This window comes from Microtus pennsylvanicus, chromosome 8, assembly GCF_037038515.1.
Source record: "Microtus pennsylvanicus isolate mMicPen1 chromosome 8, mMicPen1.hap1, whole genome shotgun sequence".
Lineage (NCBI taxonomy): Eukaryota > Metazoa > Chordata > Mammalia > Rodentia > Cricetidae > Microtus > Microtus pennsylvanicus.
Window position 1 is genome coordinate 1833313 of NC_134586.1, and position 20304 is coordinate 1853616.

Here is a 20304-nt window from a genome sequence, read left to right on the forward strand (position 1 = left end):
CAGGGAGTGGAACTGTTTGAAAGGATTAGAAAGTGTGGCTTTGGAGGAGTGGTGTCACCAGGGCAGGCTTTGAGGTTTCCACTCTGCCTGCAGACCAGGGTATAGCCTCTAGGTGCTGCTCCTGCACCATGTTCCCTGTCATGATGATAATGGACTAAACCTCTGAAACCGTAAGTAGAAAAGGAAGCATTAAATGTAGAGTTGCCTTGGTCATGGTGTCTCTAGAACAATGGCTAAGACAAATGCTATTTGGGAGTTGTCTGTTTACCTCAGTGTTGGAAGTTATTCAAATGAGACGTGGTACTAGGTGAGTACAGGAGTATGAGGAGGTTTTCTGAAGTGTGTCAGCATTGGTTGCCTTAGTAGCTGTCTGGTCAGTGTCATCAAGTACCATGTGGGTACAGACTAGAGCAAGACATCTCTTGTATGTTCTCACTGGCCTATATTAATAGAATAAAATATAATGGTTCACGTTGCCATTTTTTCACATGTATAGAAGACATTGTGGTTGTAATCAGCCCTCCCTTTTACCAGGACTACTTTTCAAGCATATACCTTTATACTTTTAACTCTGCACCCAAGTAGATTTTTTTCCCCCTATTGCTGTGCATATGTTGGGATTCATGTAATTGATTGGTCCTGGGGTGGATTTCTCAATGGTGGCAACTTTCACATAGTAACTTACTTTTCCTGTTTAAGCATTGCAAGAGAAATTTGTGCCATGTGTCAGGTGCCTCAGAACACTCATGCAAATACAGTCCCGTTGGTGTGGCGGGGAAAGATGGCATCAGTGTGTAGCCTATGTTTATGGATTTCCTTTCTCCTGGAGAAGGGTTATGGGAGGAGGTGGTCAGCAGTTAAAGAACACCGAAGACAATAATTCAGAATTTTATTTAATCAGAAGTTTAATATTCAATCCCTGGAGTTCTTGGAATGATGAAATTCAGTAGTGAATTTTTAGAACTGTTTTTTAAATCCAGTGCTTTATTTATTGTATCCATACCTGGGGTCTTTCATGTAACTCAGAAGCATCTTGCAGCTTTCTCATACAGGACACCCACAGGTGCTTTGTTCTGACTTGCAGGAGCCGTACCAGAAAGGGCTCTCAGAACATGTTCCTCATGAAGCCGAGGAAGCTCAGTACTGGGCACACTTGAGCCACCAGAATGCAAGCATCCACATATCAAATACGTGTGTGTAGTTTTCAGAAATTTGTGTGACAGTTACTTTTTAGGTCCCAAATGCCTCATTTGAATATTTCATGTTTTTAGCATGCAGAGATCCTGCAGTCCTGCATGTCCAGATCTCAAATATGAACATACCTGGGGTGACGACTTATGAATATGAGGTTTGTGGATGTGTAAAGATTTTTATTTGTATTTTAAATATTTAAGCAAAAACTTCACTTTCTCTTTTTGAGCTCTGTACACCCCGCAGTTAATGTGTGACCGGGATGACTGAGGCACATTGGCCTCAGGGTCTACAGGAACTTGCTCTTTCCAGCTCCTCACACAAAGACGAAAACTAGAACTTAAAATTTTATTTGAAATTTTGCTTTCCTTACTGGCAAAGGTTGGAGGGTTTCCATGGTTCTGATCTAGGAACATCCCTCTCCCCACAGCCTTCCTGACTGATGCCTGAGTGAAGTACACTTAAATAGGAGGGCTTTGGCAACATCAGTAAATGAGGAGGAGCATGAGAGGGTTTCCAGGACAACGGTGATCAGAATGCCTTAGGCTAAGAAATGTCAGAATTGTAAGAAGCTATGAACTTTGAAGTACTTCAAACTCCTGATGCATGTACAGTTAAGTTCATATTTTGTGTGTAATTATCTACACCATTTGTTCCTCTTAGGGTTAAGATGTTTACCCAGGTGAGAAACGGCAGGCGCTGAGCCTGCTTTCTCCACCTCCCACCCCTCAACTCCACCGGGACGCTAGTGTTTAAGATAGCGGGCTACTTCTATGGCACTGTGAGGGTGTTGAGCTGCCTTCCTCCGCTCACTGTGGTTGGAAGCTTTTGCCTTGGTGCTGAGCATGCTTCCCCGATTGGTACTGCCTCTCTCTAGGCTGCTTAGGTTTCTGCCATGTTTGTCCATAACTTCATAGTTGAAGTTAGTTGTGTCAGGAAGGGAAAGCTAAGTATAGGAAAAGGGGTGATCTCATGCTCTGTGTGTGGTGTGTGGAGTGGTGGCGTTAAGACATACTTTGGAAGTTAGGTTTTTGTACATGTATGCAGTTAGAGGATGACTTTCCTTCTCACTGAACCAAATTTAAAAAAAAAATACAGTGAAGAAGTAGGAAAGGAGATGGAACGGTAGGTTTGGCTGGAAGCTTGGGTGTGCTTCTTGTTACGTCCTAGTTTAAGACAGTTTCCTGCCTGAGAGGTATCTGAGGTTCCAGATGACGGGCTGGTGCAATGTTCTTAGGCCTTGAGTGTGCTTGAGGCCCTAAAGTAGGAGATGAACTTATAACAGAAGCTCACAATGAAGAACCAGATGTTCCGTGCCATCTGAGACCTTGCGATGAGGAGGCGCCAGATGATCAGGAACAGGGCGGTGTTAAAGAGGTAGTGGATGTTTCGGAGCCTGAGGAACAGAAACAGAAGCACGGTTAAGACAGCGCCTGCACCGGGCTGTGTTACCTGAAGTGCAAATGCGTTCCTCTGTGACCATCAAATACCTAGTTCTGAGAGCCCAGGGATGGCTTGGTGCCCCTTTGTAGTGCCTTTCATTTTCTATTGACTAATCATGTTTTTTTCTCACGTTTTGCTAGCTTGTTACACTTCCTCCTATTTCTCTGTTTAGAGATCTTTTTACTGGTTCCTAGGTGAATGCAGTTTTTTTTTTTAAATGGTTCCTAGGTGAATGTAGTATTTTCAAAATACACTCTGATCTTTCAATATCAAAAATCCTCTCTGGCTAGTGGAAATGGCTGAGTAAATGCATTTTTGGAGCAAGCCTGGAACTTGAGTTGGAACTTCTGTAAGGGTCAAAGGGCAGAAGTTGACCACGCAGAGTTGTCCTCTGACCTCCACACTTACACACAATGTACAAGCACAGCTTGTAAAAGTCCTGGAAATCTCGATTGGAGGGTACTCAGTGGACTTTGCAGCCTGCTTTTCAAGTGTCCTCCCTCTTGGCTGTCCGTCTACCACCTTGACTACAAACATTAGCTTTTGCAGGACTCATGACCCGAATCCTGTAACCTGTTTGTCTGGAATTTTGACTGAAAGAAGTAGGAAGGGGTTGTAAGAATTGAAGAGTAGTTCCATGGTTTTCAAGTTACGTAGTGTGAGCTGCCATTTGGGTCTTCCTTAGGCCACATTGTGATAAGCACAAGAAGAAGCAGACTTGGGCTGAAGCCTGGCTCCAGTGTTTGTTTCCACGAACACCATCTTTTTTAATACCTGCTTCAGGAGTGCAGTGAGATCTAAACTCAACGTTGTGTACTATAGGATAGTATGGAATGCAGAGTTTCTAATGCTCAAGAAGTGTGAATCCAGCCTCACAGTAGGAACTACATCAGTGTGGAATGATTTAATTCACATGCACAATTCGGTGTAAAGTCAGTCAACAGTAACAACTCACATACCAAGGAAGGTCCCTACCTTTTTAGGTGTTGCTTTGCTTTGGGAATACCAGCCAGATCCTCTTTCAGTAGATACTTCTTAACCCCCAAAACGTAATTTTCAATGTATTCAAGCCAGTTCAGCTGGCGCACATCGAAGTTGAATACCTGTGTAGCAAAAGATATTTTGGGCTTTGCACTGCCAGGCAGTCACCTTGTCCGATGTGGGTACCCAGAGCTCATCAATATAGCTACACTTGCTGGCCAGTGAGCCTCCAGGACCTACCCATCTCATCTGCCTCATCACTTCATTCAGCAGCAGTGAAGGCCTAATCACAATCCACAAACTAGTTCTCGCTTCACTAAACTTGTGTCCTGTGAATGCTGACATTGTCTGGTTTCCTTAGGGAGAAAAATCATCTGCCTGTATACTCAGAACTTCCCCATCAACATTACTGGTCACACAATTGTGAGTTCCCAGAGTGCACTGTCCCTGGGGTCAGAACCACACTTACTCTTTGGTCTTCAGGACTCAGCTCTGACAGAAGCATCTCTGTGTTGTTTGTGCTCCATTCCCAATTGTGGTTGATGAAATACTCCAGCATGGAAATGGTTTTCAGGAGTCGGTTCATGAGCTTCATCATCCTGAGGGAGAGACCAGATAGCTGGTGCGGTGCATCCTGCCCACTGCCTCTTCCTCCACAGGGAAGTTTGGCCCAGCACCATTAAGGGAGTGCAAGCCCTGGTGGGCTCATCCCAGTAATACCAGCACTGGGAAGGCTGAGGCGGGAAGATGCATGTGATCAAGATCAGCCTGGGCTACTTACTGAGATCTAGTCCAGTAAAACAGTCTTAAAACAAGACATAAAAGTGTATCTCTCTTTCCCCCAATTTCCCATAATTCTTCAGTTCCTGGGCCACACCCCTCCTCCGCTAGCTAACAACAATAACAATTTTAATATTTTGTAAAGTACACTTCATGTGAGTGAGTACTAGCAATATATCTAACAAATTGCTCATTCTCTAAAAAAATCTACTTAGGGTACTAAAAGGGTTTATAAACTTCTGTGCAAGTTTGGTGCTGGAGAATTGTCTGTATTCTATCAATCATGTTTTAAATGAATGCTGATTGGCCAGGCAGGAAATATAGGAGGGAAAACCAGACAGGAAGTAGAGGTGATGTGATGAGAACAGGAGAATTCTGGGAAGGAGGAAGTGGATTTCTCCCAGTCCTGAGTAGACCACCAAGGAAGCAGGATGTGACTTGCCAGCTGAAAAAGGTACCGAGCCATATGGCAAAAATAAATCAGAATAATGGGTTAATATAAGCTACAAGAGCTAATAAGTAGCCTGAGCTAATGGGCCAATCAGCTTTATAACTTATAGAGATCTCTGTGTGATTTTTCTTTGGGGCTTGCTGGCTGTAGGGTACCGGGTGGGATAGAAACCCAACCAAGCAGCCCCCCCCTTATTGTTACACAAGTTAGAATTATCATTTCTCCTCCCTTCTTTCCATCCTAATTCTGTTAAATAAAGGAAAGCGAATGAATCTAACAGTGTCTATCAGACACTTTACAACCCCACACCCAAACACCCATCCCTTTCTCATTAGACATTTCAAAACTGAGCGAGTTATTTGCCTGAAAAGATTACTGTTTTGTTTTCATTTTGAGACAGATCTTTAGAAAGCTAATTTCTTTTTAATTATATGTTCTTAAATTTGTAAAACAAAATTAGGATCTCAGGTCTTAGTATATAAACTTTTGGCAGAGTGTTGACCATTAGCACTTGGAGAAACAAAAGCTAGTTCTAATTCATACTTAATGAAGACAGACTTAATGTTCATAATCTACTCTCTTAGACACAGTGCTGACACTTCTAGAAAATACTCTGCTGGTTTTCTTAACAGCCTTATAGGTAGCTCCTTGTCTGCATTTTTCATAATATGGTTCATAAGCTTAAGAGGGTAGGTATTCAGCTCCCATGTAGTTCTGACCAACCCCAGAGAACCTCTGCTGTTGCAATCCCATTTCCCTGTGTCCATTTCTTGCAATGGACTTTTCTAGCTCCATGCTTAGAACATGAAACAGCTCTCCTCTAGAAACCACCTAGGACTGATGTAGTCAGAATTTATTCATATTAACTTTACAGAAAGGTTATGTTCAAGGTCAAGTAGAAAATGCTCCAGGTAGGCCTCTGAGCTGAAAGTGGTTAAACTCAGCTTGGTACCAGAGTATAGTTAATTCTCTTAAGACTTGTGATGCTCTAGGAATTTGGTCATATTCTTGCTTCAAGTTCCCACCAACTGTGAGACTTCTCACTGTTATCATGGGAAGTTTCTTTTTTAAAGAAGTAGATTTAAATGTTCAGAACAGTAGTTGTAGAACAACGACAACAACAAAAGAAATGTTACTCTCTTAGGTAGAAGCCTTTTTAGTATGTAAAACACAATCACAAAACCTGTAAAGAAAACCTAGAACTTAGTCATGAGAGCGATTATTTCATTCTGTGTGCCTTCATATCAAATAGATAATGGTTACTACCTCCTTTTTGTAGAAGAGGAAGTTAGGGTTTAGAAGGAAAATAAATGTATGGCTCATGACTAAATTAGTGAAGCCAAGATTTAAATCCTGGCTCCAAACTTGACCATGTTAGATCCTACAGTGTCAGACTGGTTTTATAAAAAGCCATGGAGATTATTGTGAGGCTAGTGGGTAAAGGGACTTGCTGCCAAGCCTAACAATCTGGGTTCAATCCCCAGAATGCACAGGGTAGAACCAACCTCCCTTTAAGGTGCCCACTGACCTCTGCCTCTGTGCAGTGGTAGTATACACACAATAAATAAATGTATCACAAAACACTACCCATTGTCCAATCCAGTGTGGTTTAATTTCTCCCAAACAAAACGCGTATTAACTTTTCTTGACTTGTGTTTTTCTTTTATTTACCAAACCTTGCTTTACCCAAGTGTTCCTAACCCTTCAACTTGACCTATTTTGATGGACTTAGAATATCTGCCTGTGTTTTCCTTCTAGTCTCTTCTGTATTGGGTAAAACTCACACAGGTGTTTCCCACACAGTCGCAATGCTTCCTTATGTGAGTGAGAAGCTAGGTGAGCACATAACCTCTGTGTTACAATTGTTTCTTGTGCTAGTCCAGAGAAGGAAAGCCCTCCCACCTCAGAAGGGGGCTGCTAAGGGACCAATCCTGTTCCTGTTCTGATTGTGATCCCAGGAATTTCCTCCTGTTGAATGTGTTATGGAGGTAGCCGGAGATACACTTTTGTCACTGCTGGGTGGTGACAGAGCTGACTTAGCTTTGGCACCTCATCTCTGTTTTCTTATCTCTAGGTATCAGTAAACCTAGTTTGTAGTAGTGGCTGTACTGTCTTGCTCTTAATATGTAGGTTCTGCCTGCCCTTAGCTTCTCTTTCGATGGTGAAAGTGTTAGATTTGAGGCTTGAAGAAGAGGTCATCATAAGACCTTGTAGTAGATGGCTACCCAGCAAGCATTCAGTGTGTAAAGCTGCTGTTATTAGCGTGTGTGTGTGTGTGTGTGTGTGTGTGAGTCAGACATTTGTCTCCTTCAATCCTTAGCTGTAGAGAGGATTAAAGATTTTAGATTCAATGCGTCGACACTACTGAAGCTATTGTCCCAACTTCTCACCTGGGTTTCCTTCCAGTCAGCCTCAGATAGAAGTCATAGATGATGGCTGGGACTCGGTGACTGACAGTGTTCCAATAATAGGTGGTGAAGTTGTTGGTGGTGAAGTCAGCGTTTGGCCTTCTGAAAGCACTCTCAAACGGAATCTTTTCTATGGTCGCTAAGACCTGTAATCCTGGAACAAAAAGAGGAGGTGATAAGTCTGAGACATATAAGGTAAGTCCATTATAAGTGCAAGCTGTCTGCAGCTCAGAATGACAGACAGTGTTTACTGTATAGCACCACCAGTCTGTTTCTAAGAACATGTAGATTTTTATGCCTGGCAAGTGAACAATATGACTGCACTAAGAATGTATCCTATTTTGGTGGGGTAGGAGGTTGAGACAGAGCCTCACTATTGTAGCTCTGGCTATCCTAAAACTCATTAGGTAGTCCAGGCCAGCCTTGAACTCACAGAGATCCACCTGTCTCTATCTCCCAAGTGTTGGAATTAAAGGTGTGCACCACTCCACCTGGCCTTTTCTTTAAACATTTACTTTCAAATACTTGGAGAAGTTTCTTATTCAATATATAAGGACAGGCTATTCAGAAGGATGCTCATTCTAGGTTCTCAAGTCTACTCTGAAAGGTCAGAAACAGAAGCTGGGAGGATCCCTTGCAGGTTAAATGTCCTTAACATGTTCTTAAGAAAGGCTTGCATACAAGTATAAACATGGGTTTCTTTGTATGTAGTGTTATTTTGTTTGTAATCTAACAAAAAAGGCTTGCCTGAAGCTCAGAGTGCAGACTAAACCACTAGTTAACCATAGAGGCCAGGCAGTGGTGACACATACCTTTATAGCACTCAGGGGACAGGCAGACAGATCTCTCTAAATTCAAGGCCACCCTGGGCTACACAAGGTCCATCCAGTCTAAAAGAGAATTAGAGCCAGGCAGTGGTGACTCACACCTTTAATCCCAGTACTTGGGAATCACATGCTTTTAATCCCAGCACTAGGGAGGTGGAGAGGAATACAAGGAGGGAGGAAACAGGAGCTCAGATGCAGTCTGAGGAATTGTAGAGACAGATGGAGTTTGAGCATGTAATATGAGAATTCATAGAGACAGAGTTGCCCCTTTAGTTTGAGCATTAGTAGAGGTAAGAATTCTAGTGACTGACCTCTCTACTTCTCTGATCCTTCAGCCTTTACCCCTAATATCTGACTCCCAAGTTTTTTTTTTTTATTTTTCGAGACAGGGTTCCTCCGTAGCTTTTTTGGTTCCTGTCCTGGGACTAGCTCTTGTAGACCAGGCTGGCCTTGAACTCACAGAGATCCACCTGCCTCTGCCTCCCGAGTGTCTAAGAACAATTAGACTTTGTGCTACATTTGTGTGGTTCACTTTAGATACCACAGCTTCTTTTGCTTTGATATTCTTGTTTTTCTATGTGTATATTTGGCTCAGTTTATTGCTAGTAGAATTTTTATAATTGCCTTTTCAGAATTTTTAGATTAGCTTAGTTTACATTTTTAATATAGACTCAATAGTTTTTTATAGCATTCATTTAAATTCAATTTTGACCTAATTGGATCTTTTCAAAAATGCAGTTCATTATTCAATTGATGAAGTTATCAGTTATTGTGGTAATTTGATTATTGCCTCTTTGAAAATACATCATCAAGAAACAGACATGTAAAATATAGATATTCCTGGTTAGCTTTAACTCAGAGGCAGTTAATTGAAAAGTTTTTTGAATTAGAGTGTCTTGTAGGCATGTCTCTAGGGGATTTTCTTGATTGCTAATTGATACAGGAGGCCCAGCCCACTGTGGGCAGCAGCATCCCTAGTATGGTGGTTTGAGTAGGAATGACCCCATAGGCTCATAGATTATAATGCTTAGTCAGTAGAGAGAGGTGCTACTTGAGAAGGAATAGGAGTTGTGGCCTTAATGGAGTAGGTATAGCCTTGTTGGAGGAAGGGGTTGGGGGAAGAAGGGTGGTCTTCGAGGTGCCTCTCTCTCTTCCTGCTGTCTGCAGAGCTGGGTGTAGAACTCTCAGCTACTTCTCCTATTTGCATGATCCATGCTTCCCAGCATGATGATAATGGACTAAACCTCTGAAACTGTAAGCCAGTCCCAGTTAAATCTTTCTTTGATAAGAGTTGCTGTGGCCATGGTTTCTCTTAACAGCAATAGAACAGTGACTGAGATACCTGGGCAGGTGGTTCTGAAATGTATAGGAAAGTTAAGCACAGTCTGTGTAGATGAGAAAGCACCCTTCTTCCATGGTGTCTGTTGTGCTTTCATTGACTGTGAGTGAGTTCCTTGGTCAGAAGTAACGCTCTGTAGAATAAATAGCAAGCAGGCCTGCATTCAATTTTCAGCTTGAGTTCCTGCTCTGCCTTCTCAATGATGGGCCATAATCTGGATTGTAAACAAAATAAACCCCTTCTCCCTCTAAGTTGATTTTGGTCAGTGTGTTTTATCAAGGTAACACAAAGGAAATCACTGCATGGAACTTAAGAGACAACTACACTTGAAAGAGCCAAACACAGGAGATTCTGACATTAGCACCGACCTTCTCGTCTATGCGTCTGCATGTTTGCTCCATATTTTCATTTTTATGTAATCAACACTCACATTTAACAGCTCTAAAATTGACCTCTTGATATTCCCACGGCTAATTGTCCTTTCCTGACATGTTTCCTAACACTTTCTATCTCTAGATGATAGTTGTCTTTTTCAGTAAGCCAGCCAGAACCTTTGGGATTATCTTGATCCTCCCCTTTTTTCAACAACTCTCCTAACAGAGCAAATGAAAATATTGGCCTTCCCCTTGAAAAGAATCCAGCATCACCATTTGCTGTGTTGTGATGGGTAGGAGCTGCCCCTGTTCTTGGAATATTGGGGTAGTGTCACCACGGACTCTACTGAAGCTCTTGTCCCCCAGCAGTCTGCTCTCCATACAGCAGCTAGGATGAATCTTTGAAAATGTTACTTGGAATTTACCTTTTTATAGAATCCTCTGATGGACCCTCTTATTTGGAGGGAAGCCAAACTCTTAGTTCAGTTGTTAAGACCTTGTAACATCTGTATCTTCTTACGTAGAAAGAAAATGCTCACCATGGAGACGGCCTTGCAGGATCTGCCTTCGTCCTTACTCCTATGCCCATCATTCTGGGTATATTTACTAGCCTTTTCCCTTTGGTTGTTTCTGCTCTCCTGTCTTTGAATATGAATAAAGAGCTTTTGTACTGTTCCTTCAGCCTACAGGACATCACTTCCCTCAGGTCTCTGCCAAGATATCTGTCACTTTACCAGAGCTATTTCCTTGGCCTTCACACAGGCAAGCATCCTTTTACCCCACTCTCTGTTTCTTCAAGCACTTAGCCATATCTGATGTATAACTGTGCTTTTGTGCCTACTTAGATCTTGAGAAGCGGCTGCCCTGGAGTTGGTGCTCAATCAATACTTTTGGAATGAGTGAATGAGTATTTCAGCGATGCACAATAACTTTCTGTTTCCTAAGTCTATCTTGACTCCTAAGTTTTTTCACAGTGACCTCATGTCACCAAACAATTTTTAGAGCATTTCAGATTTTCATGCTAAGAGGCAATTAATCTGTGATAGTTGAGCTGGGTATAAGATCAATATACTAGTCATTTTCATGTTTTCCCAGTAACCATTAGAAAATGTATTCTTTATAAAGATTCCATTAATTATTAACGAAATGTATACATTTCCTAGATCCTATGTATAAATCTGATAATGCCTAATAACTATATGGAAATAATTTTTTCTTGAAGGGCATTAACAGAGGTAACTAAATAGGGAGATGCTGCATGTTCACCCACTCAACTGACAATTATTCTGCATTACCACTTGAAACTACAAATGTTCAACCTATGGTGACATCGCTAGTGGGTCCAGCTAGAAGTATTTAGATCACTTCTAATAGCCCTGTCATGAAACATTTAATAAATGAGTTTCAAACTCAACAAATTTGAATTAGTGGGGAGTGAAATGGCAAATCCTAATTTGTTGTATTGGGCTCCTTGTGTAGAGGCTTGGCGCTGGATGAAGGACATGACAAGCTAAGCTTATCTGCTGTGGCGTGAGGGGCTGGGAAGAATTTCTGTCAAGTATTTATCATTCCTGAAAAGGCATTCCTCAAGTTACAGCCTATGATACAACAAACCACAGGGTGTTAGCTGTTCCGCAGCACTGTTCCCCAGATGGCACCACTGGAGCATGTAGAGAGAATTACTAACACAGGGAATCTGTGTCACTGGGAACTCACACCACATAGGTTAGCTGAACTGCCTTCTGAACTTGCTGGCATCATTAGGTATTTAAATTTGTTCCCATGGATCCTGGGCATTGACTAGATCTAGTCCTTTATGTTTAGACAGTATGTGTTGGTTTGAATAAGAATGGCTCATATATTTGAATGCTTAGTCACCAGGTAGGTAGTGGTACTATTTGAAAGGATTAGGAGGTGTGAAATAACTGGAGTAGGTGTGGCCTTCTTGCAGTAACTGTGTCACTGGGGAGGTGGGCATTGATGTTTCAAAAGCCCACGCAGGCTCAGGCTCACTCTCTCCCTGCTTCTCTCCTCCCTCTCTCTGAGGGTTAGGATGTAGCTCTCTGCTACTTCCCTAGCACCATGCCTGGCACCGTGCTTGATAATGGACGAAGCCTCTGAAACTGTAAGCGCGCCCCCAATTAAATGCTTTAAAAAAAAAAAAGAAAGAAGAAAAAAGAATTGTCTTGGCCATGGTGTCATGACAAAAAAGCAGTGACTAAGACAGAAGTTGCTACCCAGGACTAGGTTATTGCTGTTACAGGGCTGACCATGCTGTTTGTTGAGGAATATGCTTTCATATTCCTTTGCACTTTGGACTAGAAAAGTGATTGGACACTTTAAATGTGGCTCAATGGGTCGTCACAGTAGAAGCATGGAAGACAGTGCTGAGGGTGATTTGAACTGTTTGGGCTCAGCTCGAGAAGTTTCAGAGGGGAAGAAGTTAGTAAATAGCCTAGAGGCCATTCTAGTGACACTTTGGTAAAGAATGTGTTTGCTTTCTTCTCTTGTCCTAAAACATTTGCTAGAAGCTAAATTGAAGAGTTTTGGATTAATGGCATTGGCAGAGGCAATTTCAAGACAGCCCAGAATATTGACTGTGTCCCATGGTTACTAGTGGTCTCACTCGTGCGGATCTACGATGGAAAGGAGCCAGTGGGGCAAAGAGAAATAGAAAATGTACAGTTGGAAGAGAAAAGGATCACCAAAGTCCAGTGCTCAAGGAGAAAGACTCAAGAAAAACCTAATGTTAAAGGGAGTAGTGACCTCAGCACAAGATCCCATCCAGCTAAACTTCCAACTTGTGAAAAGGAATTAAAAGCTTAAGCAAACATCGAAGGAAACCATGGAAAACAGAAGGCTGATGGAAAAGAAACTGAATGGGGGCCCTTGTCCCAGTCTCAACAAGTAGCAGAAATCAGCTTCAGCCACATGGTTCTGGCTTTAGAGTCAAGAATATAAAAAAGAGGTCATGGAATCTATCAGCATCTAAGGAAAGCCATCAGGCCAAGACTGTGGTAGGGGTGCCCCTGCATAGAGGCCAAGAGAGGCCACTGTGTGAAGCTGTGAAGGTGAAGCCTGGATTGTGTTGGAGACTTCAAGGTACTGCAGATGCCTGAATCATGGGAACCTACCAAAGAGAGCTGTATACTGAGTGTGGAACCAGCCCAAGGAAGAGAAGTGTATCGTAGTCAACACAGCTGAAAGGAGCTGGAGATCTGAAGAGCACTTTTGACATCAGATATGGGGTTTTGGTCTTGCTTTAGTTCAGTATTTTCTTACTATGCTCCCTTTCCTCCCCTCTGGGATGGTAATGTATATACTATGTCATTGTATATTGAAAATATGTAATCTGCCTTTTTCATTTTGATTTTATAAGGGTGATAGTTAAAGAGACTGTCATGAGCCCCAGAACAGACTTTGAACTTTGGACTTTTAAATGACGTTGAGATTGAAAGACTATGAGGACTTTTGAAATTAAACTAAATGTGTTTTTGCATTATGATATGACTAGAAGCTTATGGGGACCTGGGAGTGGAATGTGGTGGTTTGGATAAGAACGGCCCCATAGGTGTAAATATTTGAATATGTAGGTAATTGTGTGTATATATGCGTGTCTGTGTGTAGGTAGTTGTGTGTATATATGTGTGTCTGTGTGTAGGTAATTGTGTGTATATATGCGTGTCTGTGTGTAGGTAATTGTGTGTATATATGCGTGTCTGTGTGTAGGTAATTGTGTGTATATATGCGTGTCTGTGTGTAGGTAATTGTGTGTATATATGTGTGTCTGTGTGTAGGTAGTTATGTGTATATATGTGTGTCTGTTTGTAGGTAGTTATGTGTATATATGTGTGTCTGTGTGTAGGTAGTTATGTGTATATATGTGTAATTGTGTGTATATATGTGTGTCTGTGTGTAGGTAGTTATGTGTATATATGCGTGTCTGTGTGTAGGTAATTGTGTGTATATATGCGTGTCTGTGTGTAGGTAATTGTGTGTATATATGCGTGTCTGTGTGTAGGTAATTGTGTGTATATATGTGTGTCTGTGTGTAGGTAATTGTGTATATATATGTGTGTCTGTGTGTAGGTAGTTGTGTGTATATATGTGTGTCTGTGTGTAGGTAATTGTGTGTATATATGTGTAATTGTGTGTATATATGTGTGTCTGTGTGTAGGTGCATTTGAGTAAAGGACTTGCAGAGGCCAGAAGGAGGCATCAGATCCTCTGGAGCTGGAGTTAGAGGCAGTTGTAAGTCAACCTATGTGGGTGCTGGCAACCAAACTGGCTTTTCTGCAAGCGTAGTACCTGCTCTTACCTGTGGGCCATCTGTCCTGCCCTGAGTTTACAATATCTTATTTGCTTGTACTAATATCAATTTATATGGGTGGGATCTTAGATATCTTCTGTTACTGATGTCAAAGCAGATTTCTTACTATTTTGAAATCAATTCTGATTTAGATATGTGATCTAAATAATTGGGTTTATGATGAAAGGAACTTGATCACAGAAAATTCAACTTTGCAAGCACAGATAACACAGTGTGTGTGCTCTAAGTGGGAATCAGAATACTACCACAGCTAGAAAGCCAAAAATCTCAGACTTGAGCAAGGAAACAAACTCCTGAGTCAACAAAGGTAGGCACTATCGGTGGATTTGCCAGGCGGATTCCTAGATGGATGAGATCTGTCACCAACAAAACACTTTTAGCATCACAGGTACTGCACAGTTGGGGCAGGACAGGGGCTGGCAGCTGTGCAAATGGATGAACAACACACCGCTCCATTCCAGGTGGGCTGTGAGGTGACCTTTCTGAAACAGTCCCCGTGAGCGAGGTGTGTGTACAGGGAGTGCAGATCACCGTCAGCACTGTTCATCTTTGCCAACTTTGCCTGGTTTCGTTGTTGTTTCTAAAGTCTCCTCTAGGACTGTTCCGTGTAATCACGCATACGTTCCCATGGTTCACTGTATGTTCTAGTTGACTATAACACATTTACAATCTATAGAGATTTTTCTCTCTTTATACCTGGTTTTGTTTTATTATGACTTCCTCCCACACCATGTTTTCCCTGGCCAACAGAGGTAGGTATTTGCTTATATATGAAAGGCACTCACCCATTTTATACCAGTTACAGGGGTTGAGATTCCCAGATGTGGAATGGTAGATTAATGTTGATTTAGGTCTGGAAGATAAGAGGAAAGTAAAACAAATACAATCACACTGATAACTAATGAGAAATAAAGGAAAGTTAACACTGAGGTAGGCATCAGAGTCCCTGTTGGTACTGCGATCCACATAGACTCTCAGATTCTGTTCTTGCTTTGGGTTGATACGAAAAACGAAAAAAGAAAGAGAAAGAACACACATCAATATGTCAAATAGGTGTGACCTGTGGAACATGCATGCGTGCCTGAGTTCACATGGGAAAAGTTCATTCCTGTCTTTTACTCACAGAGCCACGGTCACACCGTCTCCCTAGCCGTTACTTCATGTCGGCAAATTTCCTGTCTTATCTCTTGGCATTTTCCAGCAAATAAAAAGCAGTATAACAAAAAAATAGGAACCGTGCTGCCGTTTCACCAACTAGGTGAATTTACTTCAAGGTACTGAATAGAAAGAAAAGCTTTTTGGTTATTCAAAAATTCCATGGTAAGTGGTTTAATAGCAAATTATTTTATGACCCGCCAAGTGTTAATCAGTATTCATACACCTTAGCCTATGTAGGAAAGTCTGTTGGGAATTCTGAGATACTGGAGCAAGCCTGTCCTACCACCCTGGAGGCCTGCAGAGGGAAGGTGTGACTGCCGTTGCTTTCCCCGTCCCCTCTCAGAAGCTCGTGTAAGCATGCTTACCTGTGAACTGCGGTATACCATCCCACTGCTATGATGAGATTGACCACTGTGTCCACTGGAATCAGGTCTGCCACTGCCATGGGAGTAGCTTTTATGGACCGAAGAAATCCTTTCCCCGTCTGCTCAGGAGAGATGGAGCATAGGATATAAACCAGGTGTGAGGTCACAGTCGGGACTAGCCGCTTTGTGAGAGAGCTGGACACTAGGCCCCTTCTTTTGTTGTAGGGATCCATAGGTGTGTGCGTGCGTGTGTGCGTGAGTGCATGTGTGTGTGTGTGTGTGTGTATGCGTGCATGCGTGTGTCTAAACTACATCTTTGCCTCCAAAAAATATAATGAGTGGGTGGAATTTGAGTCATTGTGCTATTGTACTTTGTAATAAAACTGATTCTAGCCCACGTTCAAATGATTTTTACTCCCATCTAAACTGTCCTGGGGAAAGGACCAAAAGCATTCGGGGAACAGAAAGAGGGTGGAAAGGCAGAAGTAAGACAACACGTGCACACCAGCTTGTGCGTTTTGCCTTGAAGTTCTGATCCATCTGGCTCTCTGCGGTCTGGGATTACAGGTGTGAGCTGCCTCACACACCCAGTGCTGGGGGTGATTCTCGGGGTTTTAAGTGTGCTAGACCAAGCCACAGAAGGCTAATATTTTTTTCTTTATACATGATTGACTGTATTAGTTCAAGCCATTAATAAGGCAATGAAAAGAAAATACCTTCACCTTGTGAGCACCCAAGGGAAATTTTCAGCGTGCAGACATTTAAGTAAAACTCTGGAATAGCAACTGAGCACGTCAGTCGCCTCTGTCCTGAAGGTCAAAGCTCTAGATAAGCTACTTCCTTATCACCACACAAGGTGGACGCCAAGGTATCCTTTACACTAACTACCCATTTCAAGGGGTTATTTTCTCATCTTTGTACATACCGCAATAATGAGTCCACTGGGTCCATTTAAATTATCAACCCAACCCTGGAAAGAAAGATCTCAGTTGGTTTACACATTTCAGAAAACTGTTACCCTTGGACAGCCCAGCCTGTGTGTGGCGGGGTGAATGGATGCACGCATGTGTGTCCATGTGCGCACCCACACATCCATTTATAATACTAACCGATCGGTCATAAAGAATGAAGGAGAAGAGAAGGAAAAGGGAGAGCGGGAGAAGGGATGAAGGGATAAGTAAAAGGAGGAGGAAGAGAAGAGCAATCAGAAAGACGTGGTTTCTAAGGCGCCCGGACTGAAGCAAAGAAGGAGAAGTTGCTCACCGGGAAAGGCTCCTGCCAGGTGGCTCCCACGATGGACGGCCTGATGATAGCCACATTCAGGTTTCCGCTCTCTTGGTGTATCACCATCTCTCCCAAGGCTTTGGTGTAGGTGTACGTATTGGGCCGGTCCCCAATCAGCTTGGGAGTGATCTCGTCGATGATAGAGTCATCTAGCCATCTAAAAGCAGAGGGGAAAAAAAATTCTAGCAACATCCACAGCACAAGAGAGCAATAAGAAACACAGCCAATCAAACTAAACTTCCACCTTCTGACTTGAATCTTGGAGACCATCACCTCAGGGTCGCAAGGACAAGTATATATGTTCAAATCATTCCTTCTCCTTATATCTTAGTTAAAGTATGCTCCTCTACCCCTATTGTCACAGATATGCAATTCACTGCTTCACAGGCCACTCCTATCTAATTGACTCCTATGGTCTCACTAGTGTGTCCACTAAACACGTGTGTGAGTGCCAACCTGTGTCCCACAACACGCCAGTACTGTCCTCCCCAGCTCAGGGAGTCCTCCTCCACTGAAGCCTTGTACCAGTCTTAAACCTGCAGTTCTTAGTTTTTACAATTCCACTGTCACCATAAAGCAGTTACATTTGGCAGACGTAATTCTCACATACTCTGAGGATTTGTTTAGAATATACGCTAATGACGTCGTGACTGCTGAGGGTTTTGCAGTGACTCTGGCGTGGAAGAGTCCAATGTTCTGAGGAAGCACCGATCGCACAGCTACTGGGTAGCTCCACTTGGAAGTGACAGGCATCACCAGAGCCTCCGCCTAACTGAAAACAGTCTAGAAAAGTTGTAATAATTCCATGTTTACTGACACTTCCCTAAGAGTAGCGATATTGTCACTTAAACACCTAGTGCTTCTCTTAGGTAGCAGAGTTATTTTGTACATTATGGATATAATTTAAATTTTCAGACCACCTGAATATGTTCAAGTAATCGTTTTTAAAATATTTAAAACTATATTTTTCTTGCGTGTGTAACAGGGGGAGTGTGCCTTTGCCAGTTCATCTCCTCCGTCACGTGCATCCTGGGGACTGAACTCAAGTCAGCAGGCCAGGTGGGGGTGCTTTTATCTCGCCGGTCCTGCCTGAGCAGTTCTTCACCAACGTGTTTAGTGGGTGTGCTCTTATTTTATAGAATATAAATATATATGCCTAACTGTACAATTCTGATCATAGAAAACATTAGCAGTTACCCTTCCACATTTAGGACAAATGGTTAAACACTGTGTCTGATAATATGTGTTCAGTCAGGACTGTATTTGAATCCATCTCATTGACAGCGGGGTAGAATGCAAAGGCTGGCCATAATGGGCCCATTTTCCTTCCTTTTCTTCTCTTAGTACTGAATAGAACCTGGACACCCAGACACCATTGGGTTGAATATAGAAAGGTAGAGAAGTCCCTAGAATTGAAACAACTCCAAGCGCACAGAGAAATAGAGGGCATTAAATATATGACTGCAGATGCCCCCCTGTGTGAAGTCCTTGTCATGCAAGTGTTGGGCAGTAGAGTTTAGATCCCAAGAACCCACATAAGCCAATGTAGTGGCCTCTCTGTAATAGCAGCACTGGGGAGGCAGAGACAGGCTCCCGGAAACAAGGTGTCCTGCTAGACTAACCCTATCAGCAAGCTCCAAGACAGCCAAGAGACTTCACCTTGTATACTCTGGAAGTTATTGAGAAAGGTAGATATTTGGCATCAACGTTGGGCATCCTTAGGCACCCACATGTGTGTATATGCATCTCTGTGCTCACATATGTGAACATGCGTACATGCACATTGTACACACATACACATGTCAAAAAGAATTTAGTGACCACACGGGGATTGGAAGAGTGATCGATAAGGCAGGACCACCCCCTTGATTCCACTTGTTATCCAAAGGAAACTGGTTTGAATATAACCTATGCTTATCCTCATGTGTACTTTAAACCATCTTGATTACCTATAACATGAGCATAATGTAACACAGCATGCATGTTTGTTGTACTGTGTGTGGAGCAACCACCAAAAGCCCACAGCGGTTCAGTGCAAGCACAGATATTCAGATTAGCAGGGGCTTGGCTGAGAAGTCACAGATGCGGACGGTAGCTGCATGGGTCTCACTTCATCTCATTTGTAGGCAGGTCGTGAATTGACCAACCCAAGATCACTTTTCCTACACCAATACAAATTACAGAAACCAAGTCTAGTTTCCGCAAGGCTGCAAGGAAAAACAATTTCAGGGGAACCTAGAACCCACAATTTAGGGGAACACTGGAACCTAGAACCCACAGGGAGTCGATGCCACACCACAAGGAATGGCTGCTCACTACAAAGAGTTATAGCTGAGGGCTCTACAAAGTGTCTTAGAGAACATTGGCTCCGTAGATTCCTAGGGATGTGGGTAGGAAGCTTATTGCATGTGCCCGCAGCTCAGTTTCTTCTTGGACCCATGTATTCTGTTCTTGCTCCCTCCATTTTCCCCAGGAAAGATGGCTGGTTATGTCTGTTCTAGTTCTTGGGTTGTGAGGACAAGCTTGGCTGTACGTACCTATAAACGAACCAACGCAACAGAGCTCTCTCTTTTTCCCCATCCCACCCCTCTACCCACTTTCATTCCCAGTGCTAGGGATTAAACCCAGGGCTTTGCACACACTCCACTCCCAGGCCAGTGGTGTCATTGTGTTTTAATAAAGTTGATTTTAAAGTAACTTTTCTTCTTCTGCCCCTCTGACCATTTTCTGTCCTGTCTAGTCCCTTTCTGGATTCAGAGGGGAGGGCAGTGTGACAAAGGCCCATCTTCTGCTGCCTGGGGTCCTCTCCAGTGCCCAGTTACTGCTTTCTGTTCTTCTCTTTCCCATCAGTTCTTCAAAACTGTAACTCAGCATGTTATAAAAGACACTGCATGAACCAACATGCGTTTCTGAAATCAACTGGATGTTCTGCAGTATATTCACGGACATGTGTTGAACCTACACGTCCCTAGCTCCCAAATTTGACTTCACTTTCTTTGCACGAGTCTCCCACTTTAAAATTCTACTTAAGTTGCTCTAAAAGAACCCTAAAGTCATTGGAGACCTTAGCAGTAGGTATATGTCTGATGCAGTTACACACAGCACAGGCTCGTCTAACTTACTATCCTTTTTTTAATATTATGGTATTAATAGCTTCTTGTTTATATGGTAGTTGAGTGAAATGAGGAGTATGTATCTCCCCCCAGTTTATCTTCTGAAAGACGGAGCTACAGGTATTTCAGGGAAAGCGTTCTTGGAGAGAATGGTAGAAATTTTACAGTGACCTTTTCTCCTCTCCTCCACTCGGGTTGTGTTTGTGGCAGTCACCGTGCCTATGTGTTTGACATGTGTATGATGCTCTCTGAAGAGTGGT

General features: G+C 42.7%; 1 protein-coding gene across 2 annotated transcripts in view; it reads right to left on the reverse strand.

Annotated features, from left to right (window-relative positions):
* Positions 1–874: 874 nt before the first annotated feature.
* The window catches only part of Far2 (fatty acyl-CoA reductase 2), a 116627-nt gene continuing 97197 nt past the window's right edge, over positions 875–20304 (reverse strand). For both annotated transcript variants that reach the window (XM_075982232.1, XM_075982234.1), the window contains exons 5-12: positions 16911–17088; positions 16573–16617; positions 15648–15766; positions 14910–14977; positions 7237–7408; positions 4085–4214; positions 3610–3737; positions 875–2587 (exon numbers count right to left, since the gene is read on the reverse strand). In XM_075982232.1, the coding sequence (XP_075838347.1) occupies positions 2425–2587; positions 3610–3737; positions 4085–4214; positions 7237–7408; positions 14910–14977; positions 15648–15766; positions 16573–16617; positions 16911–17088 (1003 nt within the window). In that variant the 3' untranslated portion in view covers positions 875–2424. The remainder of the gene's footprint in view (positions 2588–3609; positions 3738–4084; positions 4215–7236; positions 7409–14909; positions 14978–15647; positions 15767–16572; positions 16618–16910; positions 17089–20304) is intronic.